The sequence below is a fragment of the Pundamilia nyererei genome, unplaced genomic scaffold, assembly GCF_000239375.1.
Source record: "Pundamilia nyererei isolate P.nyererei 1_Seehausen unplaced genomic scaffold, PunNye1.0 scaffold00233, whole genome shotgun sequence".
In the NCBI taxonomy this organism is placed as follows: domain Eukaryota; kingdom Metazoa; phylum Chordata; class Actinopteri; order Cichliformes; family Cichlidae; genus Pundamilia; species Pundamilia nyererei.
The window spans coordinates 422,169-443,707 of record NW_005187634.1 but is presented as its reverse complement, the minus strand read 5'-3'; the positions used below and the strand labels follow the sequence as shown (position 1 = coordinate 443,707).

General features: G+C 38.4%; 1 protein-coding gene across 3 annotated transcripts in view; it reads right to left on the bottom strand.

Annotated features, from left to right (window-relative positions):
* The window catches only part of unc13c (unc-13 homolog C (C. elegans)), a 114,889-nt gene that overhangs the window by 32,706 nt on the left and 60,644 nt on the right, over positions 1 to 21,539 (bottom strand). For all 3 annotated transcript variants that reach the window (XM_005748893.1, XM_005748894.1, XM_005748895.1), the window contains 4 exons: positions 18,228 to 18,317; positions 17,313 to 17,441; positions 10,845 to 10,978; positions 8,819 to 8,904 (listed from right to left, as the gene is read on the bottom strand). In XM_005748893.1, the coding sequence (XP_005748950.1) occupies positions 8,819 to 8,904; positions 10,845 to 10,978; positions 17,313 to 17,441; positions 18,228 to 18,317 (439 nt within the window). The remainder of the gene's footprint in view (positions 1 to 8,818; positions 8,905 to 10,844; positions 10,979 to 17,312; positions 17,442 to 18,227; positions 18,318 to 21,539) is intronic.

Here is a 21,539-nt window from a genome sequence, read left to right as displayed (position 1 = left end):
ACAATTACCATTCAGCGACTATATCTGTAAGAGTGCAAGGTTAGACGGATGTGCTCAAGACAAAAGCCCAGAGGAGCAAAATGGCAGCCAAAGGCAGCGTACTTTTCTCTGTGGCACAATTCCTTCATCTTGGCTTCTGACCCAGTTCAGTCAAAGGGCCTCCGTAGCTTTATCACAGGGGTCTACTGACACAGCTCGGCTAAAACACAAGAGTCCACAGAGGCACCAACCCATGTTGATGAGACTCAAACAGAAATATAATGAACTGAGACACAGCCAAACCTGAGGTGAACTAATGTTAAGGCTCCACTCTGGTTCAGGATAATGAATCACCACTGCAACACGTAGTGCGGCATTTGTGGTCTTATGTTAAATCTATATCTTTGTGGATATTAAGTACGGATTTATGTTATCCATTTTATTAAAACAAATACAATAACATTGCACATTATACAGCAGCTCCTTAAGAGAGGAAATATAAAACATTATTATTGAACTGGACTGACAGAAGGCATTACATTTAATGGAGGCTTTATTAAGCATTTATGAGACCTCCATGTATGAAAAAGCTGCTCTTCAGTGCTTTATAAAGTCAATGAATATAAAAAGACATTAGCTGTCAGATGATGTACTAAGAGATCTGAACTGAGGTTCCAGTCTTATGCCAAAAAAAATGAAATGAATAGTTTAAAAAACATCGGGCACGCCTCAGCCCTGTAAACACCACCTTGTTATAGAAACCAAAACCGTACTGTACATTAACTGAAGTTCAATTTAACTCTTTTATGGAGCAAAGCTGCTCCAACAGGCTGAAGGTGAGTTAATGGGCTGCAGAGGCACTAGATCTTCAACGGCATGCCCTGGGAACCACCGTCATTAAACAGCTATACAGCGCATATAAAACGTGTGCCTTAAACTTCATCACAGTCTGAAAGTCTAGAAATAAATCCGTTGTTGCTGTAATGAAGCACTATTTTTATTCTCTTCCTTATTTGCTTCTGTTTAGCTTCAGTGACCAGTCTGCATGCTCCCTGTTGGATGTTTTTTTAAGGTTTTTTAAGAAATCAACAAACTACACAACAACATGGCAAATTATAATAATGATTGATATGCTTCTAAAAGCTCAGTTTCTAACTACACAGCACAATTTTACAAGTTTATTAGTAAGTTATCAGGGATTGCGGGAATACATTCAGCTAAAGTCACAGTCATTCACACTCGATATGCTCCCACATCTTTTCTGTCTCTTATTTTATCCACTCTGTTTTTGTTATCCCTCCTACCTCTCTGAAGCGCCCTTTCCCTCTCCTCTCACACATTCAGAGATTCTCACAGTGATGCTAAAATTAGCAGCATCCATTTCTGCACCAGCACTGGCACCAAGGGCCTCCAAGCAGGAAGCAGAGGATGCATCAAAGACTTCATTAAGTAATGTGCATGCACATCTGTGCACAGAGTCACAAAGACACAAATATTCTCTTTATATTCTCATTCATTCCTTCTTACTTACTTGCACAACTGAGCGCGTGTACAAATGTGCGAAAGTGCCTGCACATTTGTCTGCACACATGCATGCACATACGCACGCATACGCACACAAGGACACACACACGCATACAGACACAGATAGATAGACCAATGAAGCAGGATATTCCGGCCCACCTCCTTCAGGGTGTCTCTGTCATCCACCCTGCCAGTTTTATGGGCCTTCTTATATAAACAGGTTACTCTGATATACTTCCATTTGTCTGAATGAGACAGCTGAGCAGAAACCTGAATTGGCTCAAAGAAATCACCTCTTCTCTACCACCTCATCAAAACACGGTACATGCAGGAACAGTGCATGTGTTCATACACATATGTATGCAGCTTAAAATAGACCTACAGGACCAATTTGGTCACTTGTCTACAGTTTCTGCTATTACACATGCAACTTTCAAATAGCACTGTAGGTGGTATTGGACATAGCAAAATGTAAAAAACTTCCTGAATAGTATTCTTACACAATGAATGTGAAACTTTAAGAGGACTTTTCTTACCATGCCATACCATGAATTGTGACCAATATTGTGATATTTAACATATTTAGTCATGACTGTGAAATGGAGTGATGAAGCAGAAAGGTGATTTAAGGGACTTTAAACTTGGCATGGCTGTTGGCGCCAGGTGGGCTGGTTTGAGTATTTCAGAAATTGCTGTTCTATTGCAGTTTTGCATAATCATCTTTAGGGTTTGCAGAGAATTGTTTAAAAAAGAGAAAATATCCACTGAGTGCCAGTTTACTACTCAGAAAATGCCTTGTTGATTCCAAAGATAAAAGAAAAATGGCTAGACTGCTTTGAGCTGATAGGAACACTGCAATAACTCAGATAACCACTCGTACAACCAAGATTTGTGGAAGAACATCTCTGAACATGATGCATGAAACCTTAAAAAGGATGGATACCAGACTACATTGGGTGCTATAAAAAAAAAGAAAGAAATTGAGCCTGCAATTCACACAGGCTGATCAAAATAGGAAACTGGAACTGAAACTAGAAAAATGCTGACAGGTCTGCCGAGCATCGATTGCTGCTGCAACATTGCGATGGTAGGGTAACAATTTGGTGTAAAGAATGTGAAAGCATGGATCCATCCTGCCAGATATCAACAGTTCAGACTGCTGCTGGTTGGTGTAATGGTGTCGAGAATATTTTTTTGGTACACTTTGGACCCCAGAGTACCCGTTGCACACAAAGTATAAACATTGTAGCTTGAGTATTGTTGCTGACCATTTCTAGCAACAATACTCAATATCCATTTATGACCACAGTCACTAAACTGTAGCTATTGTTACTGATCATTATCATTGCTATTAAAGGTCCCTAAAAAGCCTCCAGTTGATCCAAAATGTTACTATCAAGGACTAGAAAGATAGACCGTATTTCTCCCATATTAGCTTCTCTTCATTAGCTCCCTGGTAAATCCAGAACTGAATTTTAAATTCTTCTACTCACACACAAAGTTTTGAAAATAAGTCAAAATATGCATGGGAATAATCACGCCCCATTATCCCTTAAAGACCTCATAATATCATACTATGGCAAAACAGCACTTCACTCTCAGACTGCAGGCTTACTTGTGGTTTCTAGAGTTTCTAATATCACAATGGCCGGCAGTTCTTCCAGACACCAGGGCCCTCTCCTGTGGAATCAGCACCCAGTTTGGATTCAGGAGACAGACACCTTGTCTATCTTTAATATGAGGCGTAAGGCTTTCTTTTTTGATAAAGCTTATAGCAGGCTGGATCAGGTGACCCTAAAACATTCCCTAGGTATACTGCTATAGGCTCAAACTGTTGCAAGAACTCACGTGATGCACTGAGAACTTTGTGAGTTTTCACTCACCACATGTTTATATATCACTGCAGCATGTCATGAAATCATTGTCTAGTCTGTGTGTGAATGAAGACCAAAAGGGGGTCCAAGCTGACACCAGCAAGATGTTCCTAATATAGTGAATATATTTCATTTTATTATTCCCAAGAAAATGTTTCGCAAGTTTACATGCAAACCCTTTAAGATGTAGCTTAAAAGTGTATGCAAACTTTCCAAGTTTTGTACTGTTTTACAATCAGTAAAGTAGTAAAGCATCTCGCATGATTTTGGGTGTGTGTGCTTCTGCTACACCATTATGTGGTTTATGAGCTGTAAAATGCTCCCTCATTTAACTACTAACCTCTCTACACCAATCCAAACCCAGAGCTCCAACTACTAGCCGATCCAACAAAAAAGTGAGCAATAATTCATACAAAGTGCTCCTTTGAGGAACATGACAGTCATTTCCTCCTCCTGGCATGTGTCGCTGTGGGTATGCAGTGATGTAATGACAAGAAGAGACACGAGGAGGCAAAGTAGGGGAAAAGGGTTCAGGCTCAAGGAGCGAGAAAGAGGGTATGTGTGACTGAGTGCATCCGTGATGCTCGTCTCTTTTTGTAACACTGACTCCACTGGGCAAATCGAGCACGCACACACAAACACACATGCTGCCCAAACCTGCTGTGACAGCAGTCAGTAACACCCCAGGTGGTCACATGCCCAGCTGCCCTGACTCAGATATCCTCACATACAAACACAAAGCCCCAACTGCTCTCACTGTCTCTGTTGCATTATTGATTTGCTTAAATACATATATTATCAAGGAAGTGTAAACACACGAGATGTTTTTATATATTATAGAATTTTATTGACTCTCTTTAAGTTATTGGTTTAATATCTAAGAAGAACAAATATAATAATTATACATTATTTTGACCTTTAATGTACACTAATGAAAATGATATTTTCTTATCTTTTTCATGTTTAAAGTACATTTGCTGTTTATTGTTACAGTTTTCAATTTTCTTAAGTTAGGTATTGTAGAACTAAATCCTGCACAGGTACAGTAACAGTACAACACGCCACCAAGCTGGATTGTGTGAAAAATATTCAAATTGAATGTACTTCAAGTACAAACAGATAAACAGGTTCAAGAAGTTCTGCATTGCCAAATGATGAAATAAAGAATAACTTTCAAATTGTTTTCTTACTTCAGGGCACAGGAAGTAGCAACATCCTATATAAGACAGAGGGTGGAGGAAGTCTGAGGCTATACAAGTATGTGATGCTTTCATAAGTATGACGTACTTATGAAAGTATACGTATGTGATAGAGGCTACTCAGCATTTACTGACACCTATATATGTTATGAGTAAATACCACTACTAAAGTTACTGTGGAAATTTGAATTAAAAAAATATGATTAAAGTATAAATTTGTGTGTTTATGAAAGTCTCAGTTCACATAACCCTGAAATCTTTGTACTCTGTGCTCTTTAACCTCACCATAGAAACCCCCCCACACACACTCACCCCCCCACACACACACACACACACACACGCTGCACCTGTCACAGTATATTAAATATAAAATGGACATTGACATGAATTCTGTAGCCTTACCTGACAAAAAAAAATATCAAAACTACAACCCTCTCAATATGTCACATGTAGAATATACAGTATATGCTTCGTTTGTGTGTGTGTGTGTGTGTGTGTGTGTGTGTGTGTGTGTGTGTGTGTGTGTGTGTGTGTGTGTAAGAAATACTGCAGTTTGCAGTGTCTTCACCATGACACCTGGTTGCTATAGCAACTTAAGAAGGCTTAGTACAGAGGAAGCAGCAGGTATATGCTGAGTAGATGAGAATGAATTGTCAATAAGCTCTTTGGTGCTCCTGAGCTTTGCGTCTTCAGCACAGTCTGAAGAGCATTTCTAGTGTTTAAACCTCAATCACATCACCCAGCCTGCTTGCCTTCATCAAAGTAACAAATATGTCTTCTGTCATATTTAATTCAGCACAGATGTGGCTCAGATGTTCAGCTTGGACCAGGCAAAATATGCATGTTTAAAAAAAACAACCCACTGCAACATCAATGTAAATGATAAATCAGGGTCGCAGTCGATAAAGAGAATCTCATAATATTTGTATATTAATATGAGGTGCAAACCATTTGATATCATTTTATCAAATGGTTTTCAATGGACATTTTATCTTCTCTGCCTAAATCAAGTATGCATAAATCAAATAAATCAAATCAGATAAGCTGTGTCCTACATAGTCACAAACAATCATTTTGTTCATAGAAATAATGAGTTGAATGACATGAAGTGATTAGATAAGTAAGATGAATTTGGTAAACTTAAGAGTAGCATCTGTTGGGGGAGCATGATTTCTGTGTGAAAAAAAAAAGCTCAAAAACATTCATTGCTTTTCAGAGACGTGACTTTGGCAAACTTTATCTAAGTTAGACTTCAGAGCAGAAATCCACAAAAACTCAGAACCAAGGGTGACACCCTGCTGAGTCCTTATGTGCAAACACACTGACACGAAACTATCTTAACACTTGTTCACAGCCCCACTCTTCATTAACGCCTTTCTGTATTCCGCCTCCCACCATATATCCTGTGGGGATTGATCCAGAAGCCACCAACCTCAAAAACCAGCCTCCAGGTGGCATTTACTGCCTTTTGGGAGGAGAGCTAGAAAACGCGTGGGCAGGAATTAAAGACAAAACCCACATAAAACAGGGAACATCTGTTTTCGTACTGGTAGAATATATCAGAGATTTATGACCTGATCACTGCAACTCTCTGGGAAAAAAAAGACTTAACTTGTATTGCAAAATCTATATTAAACCACCGAAGCATACAGAAAAACAAATACTAGTTTCATTTTGCAGTACTACACAGCTGCAACAGTTTACACTCTTTTTGGTTCGTCCACAATTACAGTTAATAAATAATCTCATGAAACTGCAAAATGTCATTTTTCATACCTTTACAGTGCATGTCAGTCTGGTGGCCCTTTTTCCAACACCTTCCAGTTTATTGTGTAATATAATAAGTTAAATACAGTGTTTATTTGGCCAAAACAAGGACATGCTGTAAAAAATAGAGATGCAGAATTACTTGAAATTTAATATTGATCATGATTTTGGATTCCCAGAAATGAACATGATTGTGCAATATTGAACATGCATGCTAGAGAGCAAAGCGAAAGCAAATCAACCTCTCTCTTAATCTCTACCTGACAACAAGACTGAATGATGGTGCTGCAAGCTGTTCCTTGTAGCACACAGCTTGAGCTTGAGCTTGAGGTTTCCTGGACTAGTCATTGAGAGCAAGCAACACTACATTATATAGACAACAAGAATCAAATATTTGGCACAGCAGATGGTAAAGTTCATCCATCCGTGTTTGGAAATAGTTTGGATATACTTAGGGCAATTGTTTTTAAACCAAGAAGTCATGCGGAAAGTGCTGAAAGGATAACTAAGTTGCTCTATTGCCCGAAAGAACATCACAAACTGCAGTACAATGAATGCATGGAGACCAAGAAAAACAACGCAGTGGTTGTTAATGTCAATCATCCAACATCATGACATCATGACACCCAAGAAAGACAGAATCTACAGCACGTCAGAATCCAGTTCACCAAGATGTACTAAAATTATCAACACAGTCTTATTAGCTAAAGATACATGTCCAGTAAACAAAATGACTATGCAAATGTAACAGAGGAAACACAGTCAAATCTCACAGGTGTCCAGCACTTTTCTCTGAGTGCTATTCACATCAATCATGCAAGTGATTGTAGTGAAAGACTTTATTTTGCCTCTTGAGCATATGGGTCAAGTGAATAAATGTTAGTAACAATGTAAAAGTGAAAAAAAGACCTGTTGATTCACCATTGTGTTTTTAATTTTTCTTCTAAGTTAGGTGCACTCAAGTTAGGTGAATAAAGAGGACAAAAAAGCATACTTTTTTATTTCTTAAAATCGGCAACTGTGGCAGCGTCTCGTGATCTGCATTTTGATTAAAATAATCATAATAATAAGTAGTAATAATAAGTAGAAAGAATACGTTAGAAAAAACTCCAGCACACACTTGCATGCTCTGTATCTTTAAATATTTTAAACTGTTTGACTTACAATCAGTAAGATATAAGACATCCTTTTATCCCAAGGGAAACTTAATTTCTGAATTTAACCCATCTTAGAAGTAATGCATTGCCACTCTGCAGTGCCTAGGGACTAAAGCCAGTGCCTTGGTCAAAGGCACAGTGAAAATACCAACCTCTTTAGGGCCAGTTTTTGGCAAATGCCAGCTAGATACCCTCACCAATGGTGTGCCAAAGAGGATGAAGAAATATTCTGTCATTGTTCCTATTCCTCATGAAAAGGTCTGGCACTATAGATCAATGTGCCTCACACATTGTTAAAAAAATGTTTGCCTCACAGTGCAGTAACAGCTGATACTAACACCATAGACTCGAAACATACACTGATTCCTGCATAACCTGACTTTTTCAAAATGATTTTTAAACTAGAGATTCGGTTGCTGATACTGGTGAGCAGGTATGACTAACCAGGGTACTGACTTTCCCTCCAAACAGGTCAATATTGTCCCTACGGCATTCACTTATATTACAGTTAATATTGTATGTGCACAGTTGTGTCAAGAGTTTCTGTGATGTAGAATTCAGTATTGAGAAACAATGATCCTAAATCTGACATTAAGATGTCACTGATGCTGCGTGTAAGCAAATACAAACATTTTCATATTGATTTAAATGTTGGCCAGTTACTCCAATTTTACATGCTTGGGTTTTACATACTGCGATAGTTCTACCTCGAGCAGAAAGTTGCTCATATTTACTCATGTGGCATTACAGCAGTAACATCACCTAATTATAATCTTGCCTAGGGCGCTAAAAGTGGGCCTCGAACTTACTACTGCTTACTGAAATTTGCCATTAGCCAGGGACTCTTACTCCAAATGTTGCAAACTGCAGTAACACTGGGGCATCATAAATACTTTTTTTTGTTTTTTTAAGGCGGCGACTGAACGACGGAGGTAATTAAATAAAGAGACACAAAACCTGAGCATCTCACTTGTCTTTGATTGTGCAATTGATCAAATGCTTATCTTGATTAAAAGAAGTTCCAGTTTCACTACAGTGATCAATAGAATGAAAGAAAGCAAGCATAATCTAGATAGGCAGTAGCGCTGACCACAGCCACGCACAGGTGATAAACAGTGAGACACCAACCGATAAACAGCACTTACATAGACAGGCATAAAACACAGTAACACTCTGAACTTTTGACTGCTGAAAGCAACACAAAGGTCAGTTATTGTTCTTCACCAAGACTCAGTCAGTTCATATCATTTGTCTTAATCTTCCACTCGGTCACTTATGTACGCATGCCCTCATGCAAAATTATCTGATGAGCACTGACCTTCCATTGCATACTTCATATCTAGGGCAAAGAGACTCCACATGATTTCAGCGCTGATCTTGCCCGCATTCAGCTCCTGCGGGAACCTGTTGAAATTCAAACGGATTTCAATCAGACTCATATGCGTACAATGACACGCTTGAGTGGCTGGTCTGGCCATCCCAGGTCTCTAACGAATGACTTAACAGATGTGGTAGAAGACATCTCATAATCTAATAATCCCCCGCTATTTCCAAACCTAGTTGAATTGGGGCGGAAATGAGTTGTATGTGCGTGCCTTAAAGATGAGAAAAAGTGCAGAAGGAAATGACAAAGTGAAAGAGAGAGAATGAAGGTGGCAACGCATTTGGGAAGTAATCTTCTATTTTGAATGCCTATAGATTTTCAGTCAAAGCTTGAACGTGAGATGTCAATGGTTTAATTATCTGTATCTTCAGACAGTGAAGGGAGGACATTTATAGATGGCGGAGCCTTGGTTTGAGAAAGGTCAATTTATCTGGAAATGTTTTACTTTTGCTCCAGGCCGCCTTGTTTCTAACAACAAACTCATTTGTCCGACAATTTCTATTGGAGCAGTAATCATCTGCTCAGCTGGGACACTCCTGCAGAGAAGCAATGCTGAAGTGCACTTACTCACATACACAAAAACTCTGCTGTTCTCCTTTTCCCAACCTCAGGTCTTTTTATTGAGGTAAGGAGCCAAGTCCAAAAGGCTGATTCATTGCACCCAGCGAAGAAGAAAAGTGAACAGAATCCCTGAAACAATTGCACTTTCATCTCTATCACTCTAAGAATCTTTGTTTCCATCTCAGTTATTCCTCAGCCTTGTCATGCAACCAGATGGTGTACTGTAGGTAGGCCAGATAATGAAACCCTCTGTGGTGAAGATGAGCATAATATGTTCTGCCACAGTCTTACTTCTATTTGGTGAAATAAATGGTTTATGCATGAGGTGTTTCTGGGGATATTGCTATGCTTATGCTTTTAAAAACAACTGCAGCATCCACGTTTCCCCCCAATCATAAAATGTATTCTTTTAAATTAGTTTAAATGCGTGAAATTTTCAAGGCTAGTTTCATCATGTAAATATTCTCAACACAGTGCGACAGACTAACATTTTTCTCCCTATGGCTGCAGCGGCTCCTATTTAAAGGCAACAAGTCCCCTCCTGGATTTATCATGAAAAAGCATCTGAGTTGCTGTCACTCTGGAAGTTGACCAGGGGAATGTGGAGGCATTAGGCATGAATATTGCAAATCTATCATTAGACAGTGTAGGAGAGAAAGCTCAGGGCATAAACAGAGTCTTAATAAGCATCGTAAATCAGCAAGAAGAAGGAGAAAACAAAAAGTGGGAGGCATTTGAGCAGATATGTATGAGCGAGGCAGAAAGATGGAAATATATTTAATCTTATTTTCTTTAAAGGCAAATGACACTCTCTTTCCTTTAGGTCATGAAATTTGTTTATTTTATAAACTACAGTACTGTAGTATTGTGTAGTTTTGAGTCACCCTGCATTTCTTCAGCGTGCCAAGAAAAAACTAATTTGCCCCTTTCTGATTTCTTCTTCTTCTATATGTTATTATATAAATAATAATAAAATACATGTAAAATATTATATTAAATTGCTTATTTTTACACAAAGACAACCTGAGCAATTAGAAAATGCAGTGTTCAAAATATTGTTTAATTTATTAATAAATTAACTGACATTAACCTTTTTGTTTGGAGAGCTAAGTATAATTTTCCTAGCCACACCCAGGGATAACTGCGTCCAGACCTAATGAATCGAGAAAACATTTCGAAAAAATGTGGGGAAGAGATCTCAAAAAGTAGCACATCTTGCCACAACATAAAGAATAGAAAAACTGTAAACCTCACTATGTGAAAGTTTATTTGTCACAACATGCATTTTTCAGGATGGCCCTTTATCGCATGTTATGGTTAGAATCATAAAATATAAGGCTCATCGGTGTATATGCAAGGAAATGAAAATGCATATATTGTCAAGTAAAGAGATACATACTGGTTAATGACAGGGGTGTAAGCTGTCCGGTCTTCATCAATCACAGAGACCATCAGAGTGATGAGTTTTGGCCAGAAGTCCAGGTTTTTTATCGATGGACCCTGTTCCTCCCTGGGAAGGTCTTGCTTCCGGCTCTAAAGGAAAAATTGAAAGTTGAGGTAGAGGCTGAAGCATTTTTATAATGAAATTTCAACAAGACAAAACACAAAAAAACCTCTTTTTACTTTATAATGACCTAATGTTCTATTTATATGTTCTCTTTTCAGCATCAGCAGTGAACAGCTTTGATAATGAATGGGAACCTAACACGACTAGTATATGCTCTTTTTCTCAAAAAAAAAAAAAAAAGTTACTAAATCTGTTTCATTGCTGTTCTCCTAATGTAAAGTGAAGTTTTGCTGCTAGGCAACAAAGAAGATGGCTGTGAGACATGCAGTGTATTTGTCTTAGATCCAAACAAAGACACGGTAAATTAAGGTGTTTTTCTGATTGTAAATGAGTTTTACATTTTACAGTGGGTAATAGCATGAGAGTTGTTAAATGAAGAGTGGCAGGCATCCCAAAGTGCTCAGCAGGGTAACCAAATCTTTTTACTCTGTGCTCATGTTATGCAAAAAATAATGATGATAATAATAATAATAATAAATAAATAAGTGTGCTCTGTGTTCAGCATGAAATAAGACTGCATTGGCTTATCCCACGAGAGGTAGATTATTAACTGAACTAATTATAATAAACACACATTTCTGAGTTTTTTCTGGCTTCACTGCACACAGTGACATTATTGCACTGTGTTTCAGACAGCATGTCTCCACACTGAGTTTCTTCCACCCACAGGTTTCTGGGAGCTGGAGGATAAAATTACAATGGCTATAACCATAAGTAACAAGGTGTGTTGGTAAATCAAGGACAACAACCTTTTCAGTTTCAATATCTAATGTGTGTCCATGCAAATGTGAGTCAAAGTCCACTGCATAAATCTCTTGCTATACTGGGGAGAAAGGTGTTGAATCCAAACCTCTCACTGACTCTGCCATCTGTTCACACCACACTGCGTGCGTCCACACTGATCTCTAGTCACCAAGTAATTGTCCCTGTCGTGCCCTTTATCATAAACAGGTTTTATAGAAAATCAGCAAGAAAACAGCAAAACACTCCTGATTTTCCATTTGACAAAAACGTACACACACTGAGAGAACTGCATCGTACGCACAAACGATTAAACACCCACGCACAACAATGACAATGAAAAATCTAACCCAGTACTGTGGACATGCACTCCCGATAGGAAGCCATGCACATTCCAACAACTTGCATGCATGACTAAAGCAAAAATGTCTTTCTGATGAAAAGAAAATTTTGTTAAAAAATGAAAATGTTCAGATTAGTCGCTGAATAATTTAGGTTGAATTATTTAACAATCTTCTACATATTGACTTTGGGGTGCAGCACAAAAAGGAGTGCTCTGGAAACATGTGATGAGTCCATAAATCCTCAATACAGTCTTCCCTACAATAATCAACTTATTTCTAATAATGAATTTTCTCCTTTTAAAGAAATATAAGTCACATGGTGTTGGTATGTCCCACTGACACTGCATTTGGGAAGAATCGCACTAAGATTAGACTATTACTTCTTCAATGAAAGCTTCTATCGTACTGATTATATCCATCCACGTAGTGACACATCTGTCATGGCAACAGTGCGATTGGTCTCAGTCCTATTTCTTCACATATGTATGGTTGCACAGGACTCCTTGGTATCACATTTTTAGTACGCCGAGTACCCTTATTTTTCAGTATACAGGGTTATTGTTGTGAATATGTTCATTTTAACCCAACCACTATATTTTCCAAATCTAAAGAATATATTTTGTTTACTAAGCCTAGCGGATGAAACGAGTGAAATCAAAAGCAACTAATTTAAAATGAAACAAATTGCAGCTTTGTGGTCTGATGATTGGTGTTGTTATTTATGCCACTCCATCTGTCTACTTTTACACTTTTGAAAACGATTATTATAAACAACAGGTTCAACTTCATAATGGCCATCCAAATAATGTCTACAGGTGCACATAATACGTAATATTTTTTTAAACAACTGCAATTTTTCAATAAACAATTATGAACATAATAATTGGTTATATTTATGATAAACATGAATATAACCAAAGATTTACTAATGATTAACCAATCAGTAAGAAAAAAAGCATAAAAATTAATCAGAATCACGCTGTTTTGGTTGATCTATTAATGATGTTACTGAACTGAGCACATGCTGTTCTGTGTTCATTTGTACAAAGACTCCATTTACACCATGATCTATATAAGATGGCTATGAATGAGAAGTGAAACTAGGCCGGTCAGTGTGATCAGAAATTAAGACAAACAATGACAATGGCAGATGCACTTGTTAAATGAATCATTAAGTCAAATTTATTTGGATAAAGAAGCAATTTCTGAGTTCAAACAAAGCTACCTTAAACAGATCAGCAATCCTTATTGGCCTCTATCTGTACTTTGGTAGAATACTGATGCTCACTTCAATGAGAAAGGCAATGGTTTAATGTGAGAGGCCTGAACCATTGGGGAGACATGCCACTATGTATTGGAAGGTAAATTTTTGTTAAATTGGAAACATGAATAATAAAACACATGTCTCTGCAGGTAGTGAGTTAGCTATGCAAAGCCTATCTGTGTGTGTATTTGTGTGTGCAAAAGTATATGCATATACGAAGGACACTGAAGGTTGTGTCATCCCTGCTAAATCTGATGTGGTATGCAGCAAGCTAAAATGTTGTGTGTATTCCCTTTGTTTATTGGTATTCACTTCAAGTAGGTACAAAAATCCACTGTAACAAATCCATTGTCAAATGTGATTAAGAAACTTCTGTCATTTTTATCTTATTTTTATTTTTTTTACTATGCACCCATGGGTTTGACTCCCAGTTTCAGTAGGAAGTCAATATGACAGTGAGCTAAGAGTCCAGTGCAGTTTCTCTACTTCTGCTGCACGGGGTAGTGGGAGCATAGCAGAAATATTGATAGCCGTGTATAATTCCTCTAGGGGGTAGCCAGTGGTTTATGTTTATTGTTTAGCTCCTGCAATTCCCATGCAGAAGAAATAAGCATTAGCATACCACTGGCTCCTCATCAATTCTCGCAATGTGACACAAATTACAGAGCCTCTGATTGAAGGATGTTCCCAGAGAATGTGATCAAATTCCCAAGAGAACGAGCTGCGGGTGGAACTGAAACTGCTTCCACGCATTTTAAGGCACAGTGAGAAATGGTTGTGTGTCTAATGCGTTGGTGAAAAATACATTTAAGGACACCGATTCTGAAAACGAAAAGCATCTTTTTCTTAAATACCCCTTTGTGTATTGTTGGCAAATATGTGATAATGAAGGTAATGTAGCTACCTATCAAATCACTTTGAGAGGCTTGCTAGATAAGTGGCGGAGTGCTGTAGCTTCTCCTTTGTTCCTGTTGCACACAATCATTGAATCCTTTCCTCCCCATACAACACCAAACCGCTTCTGTTCATTTGTCTTCTTGTGCATTAGCATTTGCATTGGCATGTGCATGCGTGCGTACATATGTGCATTATTTAAGATGCATGCGCATGTTACCAGATATTTCTAGTGTGTGCACCATCACTGCTGCTCCACATTCCTCCATAGTGGATAAACCTTTTCTGTGATTTCTTTGCCCTCCCTCCAATTCCCCTTCATCTTGCTTTTCAAAATCCTCCCTTTACTGCCAGGATTTAAGAAACAGTTAAGCTAGATTCCCTCAGCCCCTCCTCCCCCGAGTCATTTTACACCCAGGCAGAAGCAGAAAGCTTTGTTGTCGTGTTATGCAAGATTCCTCGTTGTGGCTGGGATATTTCTCTGCTTGCCTGGCCACTGTGTCAGCTCTTGTGTCACCACACTCAGTCACTGTTAGCAACTGGAGAATTGGGGTCTGAGATGTGTTCTATCTGCTGGGCCAAAGGCTACCTGGTGTATGTGAACATAATTTATAATCACAGTGAGGTTTACTTTGGGGTGAAGTGCATGCCTTTTTTTCTCTGCCACCGAAGAAACATTGATAGAGAGGCTGTCTACTGCGAAACTGGTGGACGAAGACGTAATTAGCACCAAGTGTCTATCTCACCGGTTTGGTAATTGCTTACAACCCCTAAGGCTGTTTAAACAAAGGAAACTTATTATTCAACTTTTGAGCAGATTGCACCCTATTACGACCTAAAAAGACATTATCTTCTGTGATGTAAAGGCCATTCTCCCTGGGAAGTAAACCGTAAAATAATCAGCGGAGCTGCCTGTTGACTGATTATTTACTCAGGCGAGGCCAAAGCACAAGTAAACTATCACGCGGAAGTGAGTCTGGAAGAGCCAAACATAATGCAGGACTTGGTGAAGCTACTTTTTGAATACGTAAACTGGTGAATCTGTCAGTTCTCAATATAAAAATGCTGCTCATAGTACTAATAATACTGCATAGTATTTTATATGAATAGTAGTATGATATCATAGTTTCACACAAAAAAAACATCATTCAGAATGAACCTTGTTTTTGTGGTACTATATTATCTGCGGCGACACCTGAGAAAAAAAATCTTCAAAACAGTTGACAAACTTTGTTTTTTTTTTGTTTTTTTACATAAGGAAAGATCTTCCAGACGGTTGGGTGCTTTATACGGCTGTTTTCCACCTACACGCTTCCTTTTCAAGGCTGAAGTCTTTTATACAAAGTCTGCAATAGACACTGTGTACATTTTATTGTCTGATAAATGTCTGTGGGGGATATATAGACTATTGATTTCCAGCCATGCGGGATTGAATATACTTTCCACCATTGTCACACATCAGTACAAAGCAAAATAAAGCTGAAAAGGAGACCATGATGTCACCTTTATTATAGGCTGGAGGTTTTACCTGATAAAGCTGTGCTGTCAGATAGATGCCAACACTTGACAGACCACGTTTTTAAAAGAAAGTTTTTAACTTGAAATTAAATGATTCCGAATTAATAACCACGTTAAATGTTATTGTTACTATTGCTTCTACAGTACTTTTCACATTGATGTCAGTAAAACTCAATTAAGTACCAGTTATCTAGTTATTGGTGTGTGCCTTGCTAGTTAATTAGCAGATGTTGAGTTGCTAGTTTGTAAATTACGACTGACTGCATGAACTGTGAGTTGTTCTCATTAACATTTAGGAGCTGTTGCTCAGACTGTGTTTACTCGTCAAATGAAGAAATTGGGAAAATATTACATTAAAAAGTCATTATGATAACAATAGGCACATTAAATTTTTATTACAGTACTTGTCATTACCCTGTGTGTACCATCTATAAAAACACATCATTTTTGCAGAAATTGTCTTTTTTCTCCTGTGAATTGGCCACCATCAGAGAGGTTATAGTTTTCAAGCCCAGGGAGGCCAAAGTAACCACAACCATAATAAAATAAATAAAACATTACAGAGCTGAACAGGTGGCAAGCAAATCCCATTCCAGAATACTAGTGAACAAATGTGTTTTAAAACTGCTGTTTAGGAAGGAGGAAAATTGGAAAGTGTTCACTGACCCCAGTGTTTCTCCTGCAGCAGGTCTACACACAAACTGCTGTTATATAACTGCACAGGTCTGCAGATGCCCTGCACATGAACCGTGCTGTGATTAAGCCACCTGACCCTCTTTTTTTTCTTCTTTTCTGAATTAAACAATCCATGCATAACTACATTACTGTACCCAACCTTTACTTTAGCTGTTTACATATAACTTAATATCAAATCACAACAGCAGTCGCCTCTGTGCGGCTTTATATTGTAAGGTAGAGACCCTACAATAATACAGACAAAGCTACAGTGAAGCTGGAGGATGGACGCTAACTTTTTTCCACTCGATAAAAGTTACGTGAAGGTTCCCGATGGTTGTGGACAAATGCAATCGCATGGCAGGATGCTGTAAACGGACCAAACTTCAGTCAGGAGAACAACTGAGATAATCCATCCACAATACGAGGTTAGTCATTAATATACTGCAACAACATGGGAATAGAGGAGCTGCGAGAGAATTCAACGTTAATGAATCAAGAGTACGGAAGTGGAGGAAGCAAGAAGAATGAGATGAGTAAAGTTTGACTTCTCTGACTGTTTTGTTTCGCTTCATGCACCTTATAATCCGTGCGCCTTATGGTTCGAATAATACGGTACCTATCTTTCTTTCACTGTATCACAAGCTCACTTTAGCCAATAACATGTCTGAGGAGCTTCAAAAGTAAGCAAGTGTATAGTTAGCAAGCCATTGAAGATTACTAGTACACAGCTTGAGACCTAGCATGAAGTGTTCTCATGTGCGTTCTCTCACTTTGCGCAAAGCATCTGATTTTGTTGTTTAGGAATGTTTAAGTTTAAAAGTGCAGGCCTTAGTGTCATTAAAAGAGATACAAGCCAGTTACCTGATCAAGGAGCTGGTTGTATAGCTCATGACAATTATCAAAGATGTATTTATAGGTGGAGTCTAGACAGGCTTTGACACAGTCCTTCACCACCATACTGGCTCTTGGTGGACTCTGGAGTTCTTGCACCTGCAAACACACAGAAATACATACAGTGTTTAAAGATTATGCCTTCACATTCAAACATCCTAGGTTTGTTAGCAGTCCATTCAACATGAAAATCATCCAGATCATAGACATAATGCTAGCAACCCTAATCAACACCTTATCACTTGTGCAAAAAAGGGCAACCTACTCTATGTACTATATATAGTAACTGACATGTAAGTGAACTAGCATTTAGGTACATGTGCAGTGTATCACATACTAACACAGGGGCTCCACTGTTTGAGCAGCGGTGCATACTGTATACACAGTGAGGCTCAGCATGGCTATGGCACAGAATGAAAGCTTTGGTAACCTAAAGTGACAGTTTTCATTCCTTTGCTCGCAGCTGCCATCTTAGCTATGCCTCAGTGCGCTAGCGCTACAACCCGACTCCCACAAAGAACGTCGGATGGAGCCGTGCTTTTCATATACCAGGAGACAAGTCAGCATACTCTTGGGGTTGAAGGAGGTAGAGGAAACAACCATAGCGTTTATTGATGAATGAAGTTTAACACAACTGCACTGCTTTAGCCTCAACTCATGTGGTTGTGTAGCAATAAATGGTTTGGTTTTTAAGTAGTGGAAGGTTTAAGGAGTAGAAAGTGAAAATTCTAATGTATATCAGAGGTATGCAAAGTGCTACGTTATCATTTAGTGCAATTTTATGTCTCTTTTAGTTTTTTCTTCAATTACATCCTTGTGTTCCCCTTTCACCCCTCAGCTTGTCCACTGCCCATCCACCCTTCACTGTCACACATAAAAACACACCTTCATCCTGAAGAACGTGATGCTGGTCAGCAGATCAACAGTAGATTTCAGATCTTGGAGACGCTCTGGGTTTCCCGCAGGGAAATTATCCTGATTTAAAACAGAGAGAAAAATTACATAAGGAGAGAGGACATCTTGTTGGAAGCAGCCTTGTAACGTCACACACCTCCGACTACCACGTCATATCGCTTAGGCCAAATATTAAAATTGATTACAGAGCAATACCCAGCAATCATAACAAAATGACTGTCTGTCTAATCGTTTAGTGGACAAGGGAGGTCTCTGCTGATGAAAACCTCTATTTCAGGGCCATGAAGTCATCAGGCAGTGCAAAGCACCGTGACGGAGAGCATATAAAGCCCTGACAGCTCAGAAGAAAGGCATCGCTGGCCCATACATTATCCTACTTCTCCTACTCTCTCAGTGCTCTAATAAAATTTTGCTTGTTTTCAATCCGTCCTCTTCCTTGTCGATGAATGCACATGGGAGACTCAGGAAGTAGAGCCAAATCTTAACGCTGCCTTTAGGCTCGACAGCACAAGCGCAGGAGGGGTTTTTTATGCTAGATGACCAACAGAGGCAAAACTCGTTTGACATCTTAACGATGTCAGCAGCATACAGAATTTGATTGGGTTTCCAAGAATACACACAATAGACAATTGAGGTTTTTAAAAAGAAATGTTAAACACAATCCAGAGGCAGGTCTCGAATCTATCCAACAGATGAAAATGCGGATGACCTGTTAATGTTTCACAGTCAGTCTGCAGTCTACCGAGACATTGCAGTATATTTCTCTAGACCCGTGATTAACAGGAAAAGTCCACTTTAGTGGTGAAAGTGTAGACCCCAATAAACAAAGCTTGACACACATTTTGCATAAGCAAATGTAGATCACGTATTCTATATTTGGCTGCTGAAGTGGGAAAAAAAGAGAAGAGAGAATCAGTAGAGGCTGTTTCTTCTTCAGATAAAACGCTGTTTGTGTTGCTGCCTTTTATATGAACAATACAGTTCTTTGAGGGTTTCATCATTTCTCTCTAGATAAAAGATTCCATTCAGTTTACATTTCAAAATGAAATTTATCCAGTTGCCAAGAGACTTCTTTTTGTAGAGTTATTGGGAAAATACATGGTCATCAGTCACTTTCTTTGCCTTCTTTTTTCTTCTTATGTAGCCTTGAAACACAACATTTGTACCTATGAAACAACTGCTCTATACTGTAGTGTCACCATAGCCTTGAAACTTGGTGTGTCCGTATGTACTCAGACCACACAACAACAGCTCAGTATGTGCTTTAGTTGTTATGTGTTGGTACTGAGTAAAACTAAAAGACTGCAATAGGATTTGTTGTTAAAACAAAGGTAATCCACTGAGGCTGATGAATTTCTCAATTAACATTTAACCTAATCTGTGGTTTCTTATTTTAACAAAAGAGGCAATAACAACTCTTGGTATGAGAAGAAAATCATCTCAGAAAGAGCTTAAACTGCACTCCAGAAATGTTCAATTTTCACTATTGCCAGTCTGCCTTTCAGTGATAATGGAGGTCTGATCCATTGCTGAGTTATACAATTAAATGACTCTTTCATATTGCATTTAGGGAATATTTTAAATGTATTAATTCCAGCAGTTTCCTCAACTTAAAATTGTAATATAGGTGTGTAATTATGGTGACTAATGTCAAGTAAAATCAAGTGCTTGTTGACATTCACTTTAGCAGCTGTACAGAACATAGCATCTACATTCAAATATTATGACCTCACCTACCAATCTAATTTGATATCTGACAGCCAGTTTTGAATGCAGCTGGCATGTTTTTACAAAAAAAGGACTTTATTACTGATTACACCTGTGTAAAGCGGGGGATTTCTAAAGAGTGGGCTACTTTAAACAGCTCAAAATGGCCCATACTTGTCAATTAGTGTTACAAAGTACAAGATGTTAAATTCTAATCTGCAAAATCACTCATTTATTACTGTTCAAGTGCTGCTGCTCTTAACTTCAGGTCTTTCTAACAGGAGCAACAGTGGTGGTGTAAGAATTTTGTCTAGCTCAACCTCTGACTGTGCTTGAAAACACAATGCTGCAACTAAGAGCTCATCAACAGAAAAACAAAGTGAAAAGAAAGGAGAAAAAAGATTTACTGTCCACAAATAGACAAGCATACTAAAAGTCTAAGCATTCATCTCTGCTCCAGGAAGAAAGACATATGCATTGCCTTACAAAGATGACAGACAGTCCATTATGAGATGAAATGAGGAGTGAATGATGCTGATTAGTTTTTAGTTCTTTGTCTTTGCTCTAGTGTATACTGAAAATTATGTTGGGCCAGTGCTTACAATTAGTGCAAAATTCCAAAACACTACCTGCTTAACACATAAAAAGAAAAGTTAGAGCAAGCCTACCATTTACAGCATGAACTGTTTACAATTTCAGCTCAGACGCTGTAAACTATACCCTGTACACTGTACGACTGATGTTAGGAAAGGCTCGAATATTCCACAGACAGTGAACAGTTACACTGATTTTACATGTGTCTGTTCTTTGGATACCCCCCAAAAAACATTTTTTCTGCTCTCCCTGTCACAGCAGCATGTTAAGTTTCCATTAAATTCAAGTTATTAAATTCCTCCAGTCTATTTTTCTAAACTGGTGACCTGCCAAGCACCACTACTTTAGGTAATACCCAGACTATAGACAAGTACCTCACACAATCCTACTTAAAAAAAAGAAAATTCAAATGTTTATTTTTGCCAGGTATGGAATGGAGCAAGTCCAGCTAATTGGGTGGTAAAAGACATCAAAAGCAGTCATGTACTGTTGAGCGCTGGAACACATCATGGGATCTTTGAACTGGAAACAATACACTCTGACCATGAAGACATGTGGTATGCACCTCTACTTTTGCATGCCTATTGCTATAAGGTATAAATACTGCATTTAGGGGTTGCATATTAGATTTTATACACCTTTTAGATTTTCAAAGGCTTAACTTAACCTCCAATAAAAGTAGTTTTTAGTTGTTTTGCCGTTTCAAGTAGACTGAGGTTTATGCTGTAATATACTGAACTTGTTTTTTTTCCTGAGTATGTCAAATTTATAAGAGACCCCAAAAAGAACCAGAGAACACTGGTTAGATTATATTTCTCATCTGACCTGAAAATGCCTTGAGCGGCCCAAGGACAAGCTGAAGGGGATGTCTGGACTAACTTATTTAGTCTGCTGCCACTGTGACCCACCTCTGGATGAGCAGCAGAAAATAGAAGAAAGTACTTCTAAGCCCTTTCTACACAATAAATCCAGCCAAGGTTA